The 16,461-nt window shown below is 48.6% G+C and overlaps 4 protein-coding genes across 6 annotated transcripts; 2 read left to right on the forward strand and 2 right to left on the reverse strand.

Annotated features, from left to right (window-relative positions):
- Nucleotides 1–336: 336 nt before the first annotated feature.
- Nucleotides 337–3,192, reverse strand: LOC129582300 (receptor-like tyrosine-protein kinase kin-16). The gene is made up of 7 exons (XM_055473795.1): nt 2,618–3,192; nt 2,204–2,475; nt 1,884–2,144; nt 1,537–1,755; nt 1,078–1,469; nt 795–1,018; nt 337–720 (listed from the first exon to the last, which is right to left on the reverse strand). Exons 1-7 carry the CDS (start codon nt 3,127–3,129, stop codon nt 555–557), a joined length of 2,046 nt encoding a protein of 681 aa, XP_055329770.1. The 5' UTR covers nt 3,130–3,192; the 3' UTR covers nt 337–554.
- Nucleotides 3,193–3,866: 674 nt separating this feature from the next.
- Nucleotides 3,867–7,908, forward strand: LOC129582438 (myoblast growth factor receptor egl-15-like). Its single transcript, XM_055473951.1, has 8 exons — nt 3,867–4,134; nt 4,214–5,161; nt 5,223–5,497; nt 6,093–6,344; nt 6,414–6,635; nt 6,683–7,086; nt 7,237–7,460; nt 7,521–7,908. The coding sequence occupies exons 3-8, from the start codon at nt 5,269–5,271 to the stop codon at nt 7,639–7,641; spliced, it is 1,452 nt and encodes a 483-aa protein (XP_055329926.1). The 5' UTR covers nt 3,867–4,134; nt 4,214–5,161; nt 5,223–5,268; the 3' UTR covers nt 7,642–7,908.
- A 161-nt stretch (nt 7,909–8,069) lies between these two features.
- Nucleotides 8,070–11,436, reverse strand: LOC129582289 (fibroblast growth factor receptor 3-like). 2 transcript variants are annotated; one of them, XM_055473781.1, is made up of 7 exons: nt 10,691–11,436; nt 10,182–10,456; nt 9,844–10,116; nt 9,468–9,677; nt 9,021–9,412; nt 8,709–8,932; nt 8,070–8,631 (listed from the first exon to the last, which is right to left on the reverse strand). In XM_055473781.1, exons 1-7 carry the CDS (start codon nt 11,209–11,211, stop codon nt 8,451–8,453), a joined length of 2,076 nt encoding a protein of 691 aa, XP_055329756.1. In that variant the 5' UTR covers nt 11,212–11,436; the 3' UTR covers nt 8,070–8,450. The 2 variants fall into 2 exon arrangements, with proteins under 2 accessions (XP_055329756.1, XP_055329757.1); XM_055473782.1 differs by having other exon boundaries at nt 8,503–8,631; nt 8,709–8,901.
- A 2,638-nt stretch (nt 11,437–14,074) lies between these two features.
- LOC129582321 (insulin-like growth factor 1 receptor) lies at nt 14,075–16,273 on the forward strand. Of its 2 annotated transcripts, XM_055473829.1 has the most exons (5): nt 14,075–14,281; nt 14,340–14,711; nt 14,777–15,031; nt 15,112–15,327; nt 15,382–16,273. In XM_055473829.1, exons 2-5 carry the CDS (start codon nt 14,489–14,491, stop codon nt 15,405–15,407), a joined length of 720 nt encoding a protein of 239 aa, XP_055329804.1. In that variant the 5' UTR covers nt 14,075–14,281; nt 14,340–14,488; the 3' UTR covers nt 15,408–16,273. The 2 variants fall into 2 exon arrangements, with proteins under 2 accessions (XP_055329804.1, XP_055329803.1); XM_055473828.1 differs by having other exon boundaries at nt 14,075–14,711.
- Nucleotides 16,274–16,461: the final 188 nt, after the last annotated feature.

The raw sequence follows: 16,461 nt of genomic DNA on the forward strand, positions 1-16,461 counted from the left end.
GCTGCGCGGGTTAAACAGAGTGAACAGCTTGCTGATAAAGATTAATTAAAGGAAGGTTCGGATTTCGGAACCGGCTGAACGTTTGACTTTAAGTGCAAGGATTCTACCGTAGAACAGCCATCTGTTTTCAGTCTTGGTTGAAGTCTTGGTAGCAGTTGCATCTCCTGGTTGCATCTTCCAAGACTTTTATGCCCTAAACCTCGTTAATCGTAGGTTGCCTATCAGTTTGCGACACGTCTCAATGCTAAATATGGTCACATATTTAAATCCTTGAACCACGATTAAACTAACTAATTCGTGCCTACTGCATAGAAACAAATTCTTTAATGGCAGTCATTTAGCGTACCGGAATAAAATGTGTACTGAACTGCAGTTGCTTATTCTACCAAAATTCTCCATCAGTTTATGGCAAATGGCAGTTTTGTTTTGAACGAAATTTACGAAAGAGTGCCGGTGCTCTAAAAGGTACTAAAGAAGCGTATCTGAGCAACGAAGTAGAAAACGTTATTCCCGAATCGTAGATACAAGGTCACGGGGTTCCCGCCAAATCCTGTTCAACCTGTATCCGAGGCATCAGCGGCCCGTGCGTTCCAGTAGTCGAGACGAAGGTACGCCTGGTCCGCAAAGTTGTCACTGACACTCCGCAGCTCCGCAGACAGACAAGCAGCGTTTGTCCGTTCATCCGGCACCCACATCCAACAGTCACGCATTAAAGCGTACCTGCAGCCAGCCAACAACGCATAGGCAGCTTATTGCAAATAGTGCAGCAAAACAGGTAATCGTGCACCACTAACATAAAACCAGGACAACCTGCCGGTCTATCCAAACGCAATCCATTTTTCAGGAATGCCCACAAAGCGGACTCGTCAGGCTGAACTGCTTCCACATCGCCGTACGGGAGCCTACTCAGGCTAAATATTTCCCACATGACCACGCCCACTGACCACACATCCGAGTTTGCCGAATACCGCCCCTCACTAATCGATTCTGGAGCCATCCAACGAGTGCGCAGCGCTTCCTGTTCGGTAAATTCATTTACGCCGCCAGTTATTCTCGTTTGGTGAAAGAGAACAGTACCTGCGCATTAAGTGCAACATACTCCGTCGCATGCTTTGCCATTCCGAATCCGGCAATTTTCGCCACTTGTCCGTTGCAAATCAAGATATTATCTGCCGATAAATCGCGGTGGATGATGGAGCGAGCGTGGAGATATTCCAGGCCTTGCGCGATATGCTGAGCGAAGCGTAGCAGAATGCGCGTGGACAGGAGCAGCCGATCGAATCCCTCCTGACCTTCTCCCGGTGGAATGCGGAGTGCAGCCTGCTGCCGTTCGTCAGCCGTTTCTTGGTTAAAGGGTAACAGTTCCCCGGTCAGATCGACGTGGTTGTAGAACCAGACACCGTGATGATCTTTCAGGTAACTGGAAAGCGTCCCCAATTCAGCGAATTCATACAACAACAGCAGATCGCCTAAACAGGTACTACCAACTGCAGATAGACATAACGCTAATTGCTAAATCCTAAATTGTAAGCGCACCTTTGCGGACAACTCCTAAAAGAGGAATTATATTCATGTGTTGGCCGGTGACTGTCATAATCTCCGCTTCTTCATCCAGTTGCCGACGTTGGCTTGATTTAGGAGCGGCTTTTGAACTTTTTGCCGCCACAGCCGTCAGACTGCGCTCCCCGTTCAGGTCTTGGACAAACCCCTTTCGCACAACGCAAATCACGCTCTCATTTAGAATTCTATCTGTATCTGCAAAAGGCGCAGCGAACACTTGATATTATGAGGTTGATACGTTCCCATAAAACGGGCCACGGTTGCACGAACGTTCATGAAATTAAATTCAAATGCCAGCCACATAGGTCATTTTTCAATTTCACCTAATTGCACTCTGGCCAAGGGAATTTCCAAACATCCAGTGCGCTGCGCCGAGTTCAACTGCACAGTATTTGCATGTGTATCAGAAAGCGGAGGACTGGCTAATCCGCTGAGCATCATGTGCAAGCCATTGGCCAGATTGACCTTCTCCATGTTCCCGTGCTTCGCTCGCTTTCGCTTCCCAAGAAACCACACGAAAGCAACAGCTAACGCGATAAAGGTCACGGGAATGATGCTGCATAAAAGCACTTTTGCAGCAAAACCTGTCAATGCACCGATGACCTTTAGTGGTAAGGCGAACATCACGAGACAATTTGGCTACCGGTGTCTGATCGAGTGGCGTTGGTGTATTGTAGGACCGACACGTAGTCCACCAGTAATTCTTGGTAGGGCGCCTCGCTTTCCTTATAAGGAAAATCCGGCTGGGAATACTGCGCTTCGTTCATCAGTGCGATCACTATGAACAGCCGCGGCCACATGGACAGTCCGGGCACGGTGTCATTGGAGACCATCGTGTCGTCGACGAACCAGCCCAGGAAATCGCGCGTCCACACCAGCTTGAAGAGATGGTAACCAGTGGACAGATCCGCATCACTACAATCAGGCAGTTCACTCTTAGCTTTTGGATCATTTAACCGTGCGGTGCCAAGTAAAAGCCTGTCCCGTAATTTCCACCGCATTACCACTGCGATAAATACCGATTCACGGGTACGCCAAACTCTGTCTGAGTACTTACGTAAAGAAATGATGCTCAGTGCGGGTCTCGTTACCGGCGGCATCCGGATACAAGACGACGCTCTTGAGGTGATGAGTGGCCGTGGACGTGCTGTCTAATTCAGCTACAGGCAGCAGTTCTTCATCGGTGCAGTTGTGCTGTGGAGTGTCTTTGCACGGGGCCAACAAGATCCAGACTTTAGCATTGCGATTGCTGGGAACCGGATATTTGGCTCGTAGGATCAGTTCTCCGTAGGTGAAGTTGAACTTTCCTCCCGTGCTGATCCGCGTCCCCGTCGGTCGGATTATCGAACCGTTGTGCAGGCTGCCCGTGCCCAGCACCAGTTGACCGTTTCGCAGCCGCAGATTGTCCGGCTCTAAATAATCTCCTCCAACCTCTCCGGGCGGGTACTTGTGCCACCAGGCATCGTTCAGAACGTCGCTGTTGAAATCGTCTCGAAAAATCTCAACCATGTCACAACTGACCCAGTAAAAAGTGGCAAAGAAACACACGATGGTACAACTCCTGCTCATTTTTCCCCTACTACAGTTGTTATTTTGTCACAAAAATTGTGCCGTGTTTAGTGCTTAGTAGTGGTAGAATTCCACGCCTAAATGTGTTCCGATTGTCGCGCAGCGGATATCAAGCGTCCTAATGGCTGCGGGGCGTTTACAAAAAAAAACAACGTTATCGACGTCTGTCACAGCCGGGTTTGGAAAATAATCTGTACGACAGCCGCCGCAGTGCCACGTCGTATCAGCAGCACAATACTGTCTACGACTTGCCAGACTAGCATAGAAAAAGCGTATCGAGTAGCGTACCTGAAATTAGAAATCGGTTAGTATTCTGCTTGCCGTGCTGCCGTAGCAGCTGCCATGTTTTCTAGTCTCCCGGTGTGTCGCGAAACGCGAGTGCTTCGCTGTGCTACACGATCTGAGCATCTAACGATTGCCGGTGCACGAACCACCAGGCCGATAACGAGGTAGTGAGTCACGGGAGTGTTGCTTTACCGTTAGAACTATGCTCTGCTCCATTCCAAAGCCAATATTGGAGGCAGATCAGTAAACCATTGAAACCGGTTTATACGCTTAAGACGCATGCTATTCAGTCACGTAAAGATTTAACGTATGTTTCACTGTATCTGAACGAACTGGTTTTACGGATTTTCACAGCCCTGCAGCTCCTTGCTGTTTAGCTTGATGGTTGTTTTAAGCTTTCCTAAAAAAACTATTTGGTATTTATGCCGGCCGTGCATTCTACCAGTTTTCGGTCTAGTTGCAATTTACTGTAACCGTAGAAGTAGTGAAGTACAGATAATGCAAGTATGAATTTCAATATTTAGTTACTTTACTGCGAGCCTGCAGCCTCGATGCACCAGTGCCAATAACGACGATGACATCTCGCCGAACAGCCTCTTGGCTCTCAACCGTTGTATGGATCCAGCTGTTTTCATACTTTCTCGTCGCACAAGCCGGTAGCGATGATGACGTGGCGGAAATTTTTCGGGATGATTTCCAGACACTGGATTACGGAAAATGGTACCTTATACACGGTCCGGCTGATAATCTGACGGTTCTCGATGCCAGGAATGTGCGCGTGCAGAACGGTGTATTACAGCTGAGAAGCAACTTAAGATGCGTCAACGGATCACTGCATCGCAATTACAGCTCCATCTCCTGAAGGACCTTTACCTTCAAATACGGCGAAATACTGATCCGCTTAAAGTATCCCAACGCCTCCGTATGGGACACTATATATGGCACGTTTCGTACCAGAGCAAAAAATTAGAACGCCTATTTTCTTCGCCTATTCGTGAGCCACGGTAGTTACCTTTAGTGGCTTCAGCCACCGCGACATTTCGCCGAGGACAAGTAGTGGGCAGGCAATTTGGTCGCAGTCAGTTCGCCGCGGAACTTTGCGCCGCGACTCGCCAGATAGTTTGTCGCGAGGCCGTTTCGATGCCGCGACACATGAAATAAGATGACATAAGGAAACCTAAGAAACTCAAGAACGCCAAGCAAGCGAAGAAAAATTAAGGAAAAACAGAAAGTGAGAGACCTGGAAAACCTAAGAAACCCCGAGTGAAAACCAAGTGCGACGATTTGTCGCAAGGTGACAAAGTTTGAAAGCATTTTGTCGCACAGTGAAATGTCCCAGCGTCCGTATGTTCCGCGGCGAAATGTCAAGCTTTTGATTGTCCGGGTTCACCAGCTTTAAATAAGGCGATGCAGTCTACAGGTTTACAGGAAAAAAGATGACAGGTTTACGAATGAGCCTCAGATGGCCACCGCGACTACAGTGTAAAACGGAAGTATACAAGATGTGACCACCGTGACTGCATGAAAGAAAACAAGGTTCTATTTTTTCCCGCTCTGACACGAAGCGTGCCACCACAGGTGCGGACTCATATGCCGGTTCGTGGTGGGGGTTAGAAGGCTACGACATCGCCTCTACGCCCCAGGTCACTATATCAACTTTAACCTCGTTTCCCTCGATCCTTCATTTATCTGTGAACTACACAGCTTCTTCTGGAAAGATAATCGATCACAGTCAAGCTTATATCAGGTACGATTATGGCTAATTTGATCGTATGTAGACGTCATTGCTGACAACCAGTGTGTCACAGCGACAAAGATTTGTCCCTTGATTATCACGTTCAGCGACTGATCTGGATGAAAGAACGCATGGAACTCCATATGGACGGTCAACTCATTCTCAACCTCACCGTTCCAGGACAAGACACTTGGCCCGCACGGGGCATATCCATGAGTACAATCATGCTTCCGGGGACCCTGTACCCGACCGACACCGATGCCTGCCGAAACCCGTCGTTTGAGCGGTGGAAGGAATTCCTGATTGACTACGTCATTGTGCGGCAGTACACCAACCCAGGGCACACAGGTACTGCGGCGTTTCGGCGTAGGGTTTGGGGAAGTTGGAGCGGGCAAACCACATATCCGTACAGTTACCCATTATAATCGTATGATTTTTGTTTCATAAATTCGGGTACATTTCGTGTGAAAAGTAAATTGTTATAACAAGAAAAGTTCATTTAACGCCGCCGCTCCTTTCATTGTTCCGAGTACGGAAGCGGCACTGCCTCGTTGAAGTTCCAGGGATGCGCGTTGTCGAAGAAACTCGTGAGAGCGCGGTTCACCCGTATGAAGTTCGAGCCTATTGGCGATTTCTTTTACTGTGGTAGTGGCAGGCGTTCCCCAAGGTCCATCTGCCTGCTAGATACGAAGAAAATCGCAGTCTCTTATCCTCAGCTTGCGTAGCAGCGGATCCCGCGGTGACGGACGCGGATTTCCGGTGTGAGATAGCGAGGGTATCGACCCAAGTCACATCCCATGCTAAACACAAACCACGTTTCCAGGAAAAGGTGGTGCATCCGTCTGGTCGACGTTCGGACGTGTGGGATGATTGATTGATTAATACTGATTAGTACATCCCGATATAATTGGTTGACAAAATATGCCGACCTTCCGCTTTACAGATAAAGTTATCCAGATCTCACTGGGCGTGGCTCTTCCGCTGGCTGCCGGGGCATCAGGAATTCTTTGGCTTATTCTGCTGCGGCTCGCCAGACAGCGCCGTCTCAAACGCACCATGTCGAAATGCACACTCACCACGTGTACGCAAAGTATACCTACTGTGTCGGCGTTCGAACACGCTGCGGAAGCCGCCGATGTATTGACGAACGAATCGGTGCAGGCCATGGAAATCCCTCTGGCAAACTTGCAAACCAGTGCGCTAGTTACAACATTGATAGGAACCTCAGCTGGTGCAACTGTTCATGGCTGCGTTTCTTTTGCAGCCGAAATAGTTCTGGGCCGAGGCGCAACGAGTGTTGTAAGGAAAGGAGTGGTTCATGAACTCGCTGGCCGGTCAGGCCCATTTGCCGTCGCAGTGAAGAGTGTGCGGAACCGCAGCGACGCGATGGAAAATGGGCAACTAGTGCAGGAACTGAAGATCATGACAAAGGTCAAGTGGCATCCGAACATTGTCCGCCTCGTCGGCGTCGTACTGGGAGGTGAAGGTTCGCGCAGAGTTGTACTGCTTCAGCGCAGCATTTCGCTATACTAGCTCTTGGTTTCAGGGAACTTCTCTTGGTTTTCGAATACGCGAAATTTGGTTGTCTGCGGTATTTGCTCAAATCTCTCGGCGTCGAATGCTTTTACAGCCATGTCAGTTTCGATGGGGTGATCCTTCCATATGATGAGGACGAAGCGGAAAAGGTCAGACTCCTCAGGAAACAGACGGCACCACCAACTACCAGCGATGAATTCGACGGGCAAATCCTGTCAACGCGAATGTTGTTGCAATTTGCCGGTCAAATCAGTCAAGGAATGCAGTATCTCAGCGCGTTTTCCATTGTCCACCGCGATTTGGCAGTTCGTAATATTCTTATTTGCGACGGCTACGTGGCGAAAATATCGGATTTCGGAATGGCAAGACAAGGAACTGATTGCCCTGACCAAGACCAAAAGGTATGTCAGCGCGATTTTGAGTAAACTTAAATAGTGATAAATAGACTGCGCAAGCGGACCAGATTTGGCTATAAGGTAGCTTGAGTATGAGAGAAATCAGTTCTTGAACTGATTTGAACCTATTAAGCTTCCAAATTCCTTGTTTTGCAGGAAGCGCTGCCGGTGCGCTGGATGCCGCCGGAAGCTATAACGGAGTCGCTATATTCGGAGTCCGACGTGTGGTCCTTCGGCGTGCTTCTGTGGGAAATGTTCAGTCTGGGCGCGCTGCCTTACGCCGGCATTAACGTGTTGCCCGGACACAACATTTCCGATTTTTTAGCATCGCTGCAGTCAGGAATGCGTCTGCATAAACCCACCTTATGTCCAAGCGCGATGTAAGTAGCACTTTATTCTGCGTTGCGTTGCGCTGGTTATGTTAATTAACCGTTTAATAGTTACGATTTGATGTGCGAGTGCTGGGAGCTCTCACCCGAGGACCGCACGGATTTCACTCGGCTAACACATACCTTGCAGACTATTCTCGATGTTGCCTGCGTACCGGTGCATCGCGTCTGAGTTCGCACATGCGGGCATTCTCAGATGAAAACTGTCTTTTATAACCTTGTGTCCCGATGGAACTTGTAATAACAGGAATCCTTGGCGAGAAAATCAATAAGAGTCATGAGAGCTGCCTAAACGTTCATCAATCCATCAAATGCCATCAAACGTTTGCTAAGCCAACTGCGCAGGTTCCGTGATGATTTGACATTCGTGCACTCAACAGCAGTTCCTGTCAGAACCGCAGACGTGGGTACCTGCACCAACCAAAATTTCATTTTTTTCTTTCGCAATTTGTCACGACTCACGTATCCCGTAATATTTTCGTTTCTTTTGAATTTATTGAGTCAGTAAACGACTCACTGTGATTGTCCGACTTTCAACTAGTAAACGTTAAACGATGTCGAAGCGAAAACGTCTGACAACGATCGCCTTGCTAATGATTATCTCTCTGTGGGGTCGCTGCGCAGACTGCGCGAACAGCAGTCGACGGGGACGTTCTGCAGTTAATCGCAGGTTGCCTATCAGTTTGCGACACGTCTAAAGGTCATATATTGAAATCCTTGAACGACGATTGGACTCATTAATTCGTGCCTATCTGCGTAGAAACAAAACCTGTAATGGCAGCCATTTGGCGCACCGTAATCAAATCTCTACTGAACTGCAGTTGCTTATTCTACCAAAAATCTCCATCAGTTTATGGCAAATGACAGTTTTGTTGTGAGCGAAACTCACGAAAGGAGTGCCGATGCTCTAATAGTGCTTATTAAAGAAACGTGTCTGAGCAACTAATTAGAAAACGTTAGTCCCGAATTGTAGATACAAGGTCACGGGGTTACAGCCGAATCTTGTTGACATGCATCCGAAGCATCAGCGTTCCAGTAGTCGAGACGAAGGTACGCCTGGTCGGCAGTGTTATCATTGACGCTCCGCAGCGCCGCCGCTAACCGACCAGCGTCCGTTCGTTCCTCTGGCGTCCACATCCAACAGTCACGCATTAAAGAGTGCCTGAAGCCATTCAAAAACACTAACTAAAAGGCTATAGTTAAAAGCGCCAGAGCTATAGTTAATCCTGCAGCACTCACACAAAACTAGGACACGCTGCCGGTCTCTCCAAACGCAACCCGTTTTTCAGCAACGCCCACAAAGCAAATTCATCAGACAGATCCACTTCAGCATCGGCGTACGGAGAGCTGCCCACGCTGAATAATTCCCACAGGACCACGCCCACTGACCACACATCCGAATTCGGTGAAAATCGCTTTTCCTTAATCGATTCTGGAGCCAACCAGCGAGTGTTAAGCGTTTCCTACTCGACCCGTTTTCGATTTATTTCCGCCAGCAAAGCCGAAAGCTAACCTAGTCAGTAAAGCTAGCCTACTGTGTCTACAACGTACCTGAGTATTAAGTGCGATATACTCCGTTGCACGCTTTGCCATTCCGAATCCCCCAATTTTGGCCACTTGTCCGCCGCAAATCAAGACATTGTCTGCCGATAAATCGCGGTGGATGATGGAGCGAGTGTGGAGGTATTCCAGGCCTTGCGCGATGTGCTGAGCGAAGCGTAGCAGAATGCGCGTGGACAGAAGCAGCCGATCGTGTCCATTGAGACCAAATTCCGGTGGAGTTCGGAGTGCAGCGCTCTGCCGTTCGTCGGCTATTTCCTGGTTGAATGGCAACAGCTCTCCGGTCAGATCGATGTGATTGTAGAACCAGACGTCGCGATGTGTTTTCAAGTAATTGGAAAGCGTTCCAAACTCCGCCCATTCGTACAGCAACAGCGGTTTGCCTAAATATATGCGCTTGCAGCAATGTGCACGGATAAATCGTAACACACTGCGAACCTTTTAGGATAACTCCCAGCAGAGCAATAATGTTCATGTGTTGACCAATAGCTGCCATAATTTCCGCTTCCTCGCGCAGTTGCCGCAGCTGGCTGCTGGGGGCTGCCGAACGTTTAACCGCCGCAGCCGTTAGACTGCATTCCCCGTACAAGCCTTCCACAAATCCTTTTTGCACGATACAGCTTGCGCTTTCGCTGAGAGTTCCGTGTACTTAAAAGTAGCAACGTAATTTTTTGAAAATGAATCGGAACAGAGCAAATTAAATTATGTCGGCGTAAACAAATTCGAACTTAGTTGACAAGTTCTCCGGAGAGTGTTGAGGTTGTGTAAAGAATACGCTTTACTGCAGTACCTTCAGATAATGCTTGCATCTCACCTAATTGCACTCTGGCTAAAGGAATCTCCAGACACTGAACGCATTGCGCAGATTCCGCTTGGAAAGTGGATGTCTGTGCGTGAAAAGGCGAGTACGCACTTAAGCTGGATAACACACTGCTCGCCATTTGCAGGACGTTGGCCACACTAGCAGTTTTCTTCATGTTTCCGTGCTTCGCTCGCTTCCGTTTGACAAGGATCCACAGGAGGGCCAAGGCCAATACGACAAAGATCACCGGTACGATGCTGCTTAAAACCATCCCTGAAGCAATCCCTGTAAAAGTGACTTTTGGTCTCGGCGCCACTGCTGCGTCAAAGAAGGAAATAGAGTTTTAATACCAGTATTCGACCGAGTTGTGTTGGAGAACTGAAGGACCGAGATGTAATCTATTAGCAGTTCTTGGTAGGGCGCCGCGTTTTCTTGGTAGGGGAAGTTCTCTGGCGCGGAATACAGTATCTCGTTCATCAGTCCGACCACGATGAACAACCTGGGCCACGTGGACAGCCCGGGCACGGTGGCATTGATAACTAGCTGGTCGTCGACGAACCAGCCCAGGAATTCGCGCGTCCACACCAGCTTAAAAAGATGGTAATCCGCGGAAAGATCCGCATCACTGCAACCATTCCTTTCTTTAGGTCTTCCTCCTTGTCATGTATTCGTTTAATACAGCTTTACTGATACTGTGCCGGCAGTCAGCTGCCTGCTAAACAGTGACCTACGGGTATGTACGTAAAACATTGGGGCAACCATACCGTTGTCAACCGCAAGGTCATAGTACATCACACTCCTTAAAACTTTCGTAGCCGGATTTCGGGCGTGGTGAAATCTTATAAAATAATGCGCTTACATGTGCACATGGTCGCTGGTGAGGTTCCTGTTACCGGCGGCATCCTTATGTATGGTCCTACTGGTAAGAAAATGCGTAGCAACGGATATGCCCTCTAACCCGGGTATGGGTACCAATTCGTCGTCGGTGCAGTTATGCTGTGGAGTGTCCTTACATGGATGCAGCAAGATCATCGATGTGGCTAGATGATTGCTGGGAACGGGCAGTTTGGCGCGTAGGGTCATTTCCCCGTAGGTGAAGTTGAACTTGCTCCCCGTGCTGATCCGCGTCCCCGTCAGTCTGAACGCAGATCCGTTGTGTCGGCTGCCCGTGCCCAGCACCAGTTGACCGTTTCGCAGATGCAGATTGTCCGGTTCATACAGATTCCCCTGAATTTCTATGGGTGGTGGTTTAATCCACAGGGCATCGTTCAGAACGTCGTCGTTGAAGTCATCTCGAAATATTTCAATCAAGTCACCACGGACGAGGCGAACAGCGACAAAGACACAGAGCATCGCAAACCGCTTATGCATTCTTCGCATTCCTTTACACTAAGCTTTTTGTTGTTTACCAAAAAATGGTTCAGTAATGTTAAAATTTTCACATAGACGTGTATTGCGGCTGTCGCATCCAGCGTTATATAGCTGCTAGGCATTTACAGCAAACAAATACAGCTACTGCTGTTTTTTGTAGCTTTATGCCTTGATATACAAAGTCAACGGTTGACTTGTGAGAAGGATCCCTATACCACAGAAACCGGTTAATGCGCTTGACAGTTCGACAAACGTGCTTGTCGATCACGTTTCGATGAAGCGTACGAGTATGATGCGATAATAATACTGTAAGCGCATCAAAAATAATAAGCGTAATAAGCGTATCAGAAATGATAAGCGTAATAAGCGTAAAGAAGGCTTACTACGGATTTCTGCTGCCCTGCAGCTGCCGGCTGATTGATGATTTTTTTCGGCTGTTGAAAAGAAACTACATGTCGACTATTTATCTAAGCAGTTTGTCTAGCTGTGATCTGCAGCAAATTAGTAAGCTACCGAAACCGGTTTATGGGCTTCACCAACGTCTTTTCGATCACGTGCCCATTCAACGTACGTGGGTATCTGAACGCACTAATTTTTTTTACCGATTTCCACAGCCCTGCAGCTGTCAGCTACTTGATTATTGTTTTCGTTAGTTTTTGAACTTTTTAATGAGAGTACATGTCGACTGTTTAAAGTAGTTTTTGTCCGACTAGTTGCGATTTACATCGCGCGACAAACATGTACGGTTCTTAACGGTTCTAGTGCGAATAAAGAAGGATGGCCTTCAAGCAGTCTGCTGCTTTACTGACCGCAGCGGGATGGATCGGGCTGTACTTATACTTCCTCGCCGCACCGGTCGGTGCCGAGGAAGATATGACGGAGATTTTCGGGGACGATTTCGAAACACTGGATCGCGAACAATGGGATATTCTACAAGCGTCTGGCACATTCGGATTTTTTGATGCGCGAAACGTCCGCGTGCAGGATGGGGTAATGGCGCTGAGAAGCAGTATGCAGTGCATCAACGGTTCACTGTACCGCAACGTCACCCTCCTCCGAACAAGGAGCTTCACGTTCAGATACGGCGAGATGCTGATCCGCTCCAGGTCCCCAAACACCTCCAGAGCGAAGGCATACCCCTCCCCGATGTGATGGTTGAAGCGTTTCAACCTTACTGTTTTACCTTCAGTATCTTTGAGCTCATACCCAATGCAACTTGGCGCACACGTGAATTACATACCACCGTCCGGCAAGGTAACCAATTATGGTCGAATGTACCACAGGTATGTCCACGTCCAGCAGATATAATAGCAATAATCGATGTGATATCTGTTTTATCCTTCAGTGGTTGAAACGTTAGGTGTTATTGGCAGGGCTGCCGGTTTTAACCGAATTGTTGCATTGGCGTACTTTTATTGGTCAAATGAAAAACGCGATACACAGATACAAAAGACACGCAAAACTATAACAGAAAAATTTCGTTACGCATATCTAGCCCTTCCATCGTGCCCAGCACTGATGCCGCATTTCCCCGTTGAATTTCTATGGACAAACGCTGCCGAATGAATTCATGCGAGCGTGCTTCTCTGGTGTGCTGCTGCAGTCTTTTTCTCAGATCTTTGATGATTACGATCGCCGACGGTCCCCACGGGCCAAGCGTTTCGAAAGCGATCGGAACGAAGAGGTAGCGGCCAGCAAGATATAAGTATAGTCTTGATTTCTTATCCTCCGTCTGCACGGCGGCCGCTCCCGGCGTGGTGGAAGTGGCTTTAACGTGTGACAGCGCAACTGTGTCTACACAGGTCACATCGGTCACATCCCATGCGAGACACAATCCGCGTTTCCAGGAAAATGTTTTGCAGCCGTCCGGGCGACATTCAGATGTGTGAGAAGTGCCGCGTGGCTCCAGTTTCGCAGGCACACCAGCGGATACAAACCCCCTACAAAGGATGCTATTTAAACCGCCGTGACGCGGATGCCGTCCGACGGGAAAAGCACATGACAGCCCATGGTGTCCGTAACCATCTACAGCTTTATTGCATTTGGTGCAGTCGTGGGGGTCACAGATGGTGGCACCGAGGCGGAGACAAGTGCTGATCTTCAGCTCGTCGTCGCCCAATAGGTTAGCAATGTGAGCGGACGGTAAGGCATTCAACTAGAAGCTGGCTTCTGGTCTTCACCGGGCAAGCAGGCGAGCTGTGTGAAACACCTCCAGCGGTGCCGCAAGAGTTGCATAATGTCCCAGGACTTTTGGAACTTCCGAAACGCATTTTTATTGAAGATCCGGTTGACGAGCTTTTAGTTTCCATGATTACGACGCACCAGTAACGTCAACAGCGGCGTGGTTAGGCAGTAGTACATACAGCAAGCCGGACACGGAATGAATCGAAGCCAAGTAGGCTGGAAGGGATAATTCTTCCGACCGGAGGATGCCGATTCCACCTCAGCTAACAGGAAGAGTTGTTTGACGCCAAGGCGGGTAGTCATGGTGGTTCGACAGATTTCGTCCTAACGTTCGACAGATTCTGGAAGCAAGAGCGCATCGCTTCATCCAGCTGGTACAGTAATGCGGGGTATTTCCACGCATTACAGCACCGCAGCATATAGATAACTTTCGGGGCGCCGAGACAGTTTTTCAGGAGAAACAGTGCTTGATGGCTAGGTAGTAGTTGAAGTCGCTCACACATCAACCTCAAGGTGCTGGCCTTTCGTTGAGCAGAGGTGCTGGCCTTTTCGTTGCTTCATCCAGTACAGGTGCACGCAATTTGCTTACCGACAATTTGCTTTCCTTCAGTTGTCTGCCTTTCTGCCCGAATTTTTTGCTGAAAGTACTTCAGTGACCGACAGTTTGCTTACCGGATTTTCTAGCGTTCTTAGTGTTTTTTTTTAGTTTCTTTGGTTTCTTAAGGTTTTCCCATGTTTTTAGAATTCTCGGGTTCATTTGTGTTTCTATGGTCTGTTTACGGTATTAAGTTTGGTCTATTTCGGGTAATATTCCTAAGATTTCTTGTTCGGTTTCTTAGAATTTTGTAAGCTGTGGACTTCGGGAAGCTCGTATGTACAGATAGGTCATCAAAATGTAAGTGTTCAGCAAACCGTCGCTCAACAACCTGCCGATCACCGAGTTATCGTTTCAGCAACTTGTCGGGTAAACATTTTGTCGGCCGGCAAATCGCCGGAGTGCCGACAACCGGACTGGGGACCTCACTGACTATCACTACAATGCAGCAATCGAGACCTGTCACGTGACTACCATATTCAGCGCCTGATCTGGACGAAGGAACGTATGGAACTGCACATGGACGGCATCCACATCCTCAACCTCACCGTTCCGGGTCTGGACAGCTGGCCCGCACTGGGCATAATGCTGGATACATCCATAGACCCAGGGACTCTTGTCGCACCGGTCGCCGACGCTGACGCGTGCGTAAGTCCGGCGTTGGAATGGTCGCACGAATGGCTGATAGATTACATCATTGTGCGGCAGTACAGGAGCAACGTGCACCAAGGTAATATCGCTGGCAACAGCGACCAGGATCGTCGCTGCCCTTCTTCAAAGTTTCTGTGCTTCCAGAGGGTGGCGTTCAGATCACGTTGGGCGTGGCAATTCCGTTAGCAGCCGCAGCGTTGGGAATTATTCTGTGTCTCATCCTGCTGCGCCGCGCCCGACGTCGCCGTATCGAGCGAACCATGTCCAAACTGACGATCGTCGCTTCCAGGGCAAGCAACCCGTACCTGACAGCATTCGAGTTCACGGCCGAAGCTGCGGATTTGCTCACCAATGAATGGGTGCGAGCCATGGAAATCCCTCTGGCAAATGTGCAAACGGGTACGTACTTACGTTATTGTCTCACGTTTGCCTGAAATATTGGCTCGTACAGACATCACAAGTGAAGCGTTTTCTTGCAGCCGAAATAGTTTTGGGGCGAGGCGCGACGAGCGTTGTAAGTAAAGGCGTGGTCGATGGGCTTGCCGGTCAGCCACGCCTACTCGACGTCGCAGTGAAAAGTGTTCGAGACCACAGCGAAACGGTGGAAAGACGACAATTGGTTCAAGAATTGAAAGTTATGGCAAAGCTCAACTGTCATCCGAACATTGTCCGCCTCATCGGCGTCGCATTGAGAGGTGACGAATCGCATTAAACTGCAGCATTCGAAGCTGACCACGGACTGGTTTTAGGCGAACTTCTCTTGGTTGTCGAGTAGACAAAATTTGGTTGTCACCGGTATTTGTTCAAATCACTCAGCGTGAAACGCTTTTACAGCCATGTCAGTCCCGATGGAACCATCCTGCCGTACGACGAAGACGAAGCGGAAAAATCAGACTCTTAAGCAAACAGACGGCAGCACCACTGAAGTTAGATCGCTAACAGTGTGTCAGTCGTCGTACTTCACTAAAGTATTAAAAATAGTAGTAGAATACACGAAAAAAATATACTCGTATACAGTAAAATTAACAGATTGTTGAGAAACATTGGAGCATGGACGTAGATCGAACATGCCGAAAGCGGTATCAACTCCGTTTGGTCGCACAGGGACCTGGTCATGCGGCGCAGTGAACCCGGGTGTGTGTGTCTGGATGGGAAGCTGTACGTTCTCGGGGGGTACGCCGACGAGGACGGAGACGACTGTCTGGACAGCATCGAGGTGTACGATGAAGCGGCAGACAGCTGGGCGCTGCATGCATGCCGGTTGCCGCGGGCCCGGTCTGGATGCGGCTGTGCAGTGATGAAACTGAGAACACCACTCGCCACTTTAATGCCGACCGCGGTGGATTTAGGATGAATGTGTCCGCCGTCCGTTTGAGACGGTGCACTGCGCCATTATGCCGACGTTTCATTTAGTTCTTATGCCAGATTTGCTCTCTTTTTATCGGATTCATTTCAGTACGGAATTCCCACAGCCTCTTGAATTCGCCGTTTCCCAGTTTGTGTTCATAGTAAGATAGTGATTTGTGTTAACAGTAAAAAAAAGATAAGATGAATGTTCGTGCTTTTCTTGTTTGTTTTATAAAAACGACACAAGAAATGGTACTTAATTTCTGAAACAGCGGATAAGTATTGCTGCTTTTGTACAGGAGACGTTTTGCATTGATAGCAGACTGTTTGAAGCCTGTTTGAAGCGGCCTTGTGTAGTATAAATCTGTAAATCTGTCAGTCTGACAGTCAAAGGAATCGCAAATACCGAAGAGCAACAGGCACCTGCAAAAAAGCTTGATACAATAAGGGTCCATGCCTCCTTGATTAACTGGGTGTAACTT

The sequence above is a fragment of the Paramacrobiotus metropolitanus genome, unplaced genomic scaffold, assembly GCF_019649055.1.
Source record: "Paramacrobiotus metropolitanus isolate TYO unplaced genomic scaffold, Prichtersi_v1.0 Parri_scaffold0000007, whole genome shotgun sequence".
NCBI classification, from domain to species: domain Eukaryota; kingdom Metazoa; phylum Tardigrada; class Eutardigrada; order Parachela; family Macrobiotidae; genus Paramacrobiotus; species Paramacrobiotus metropolitanus.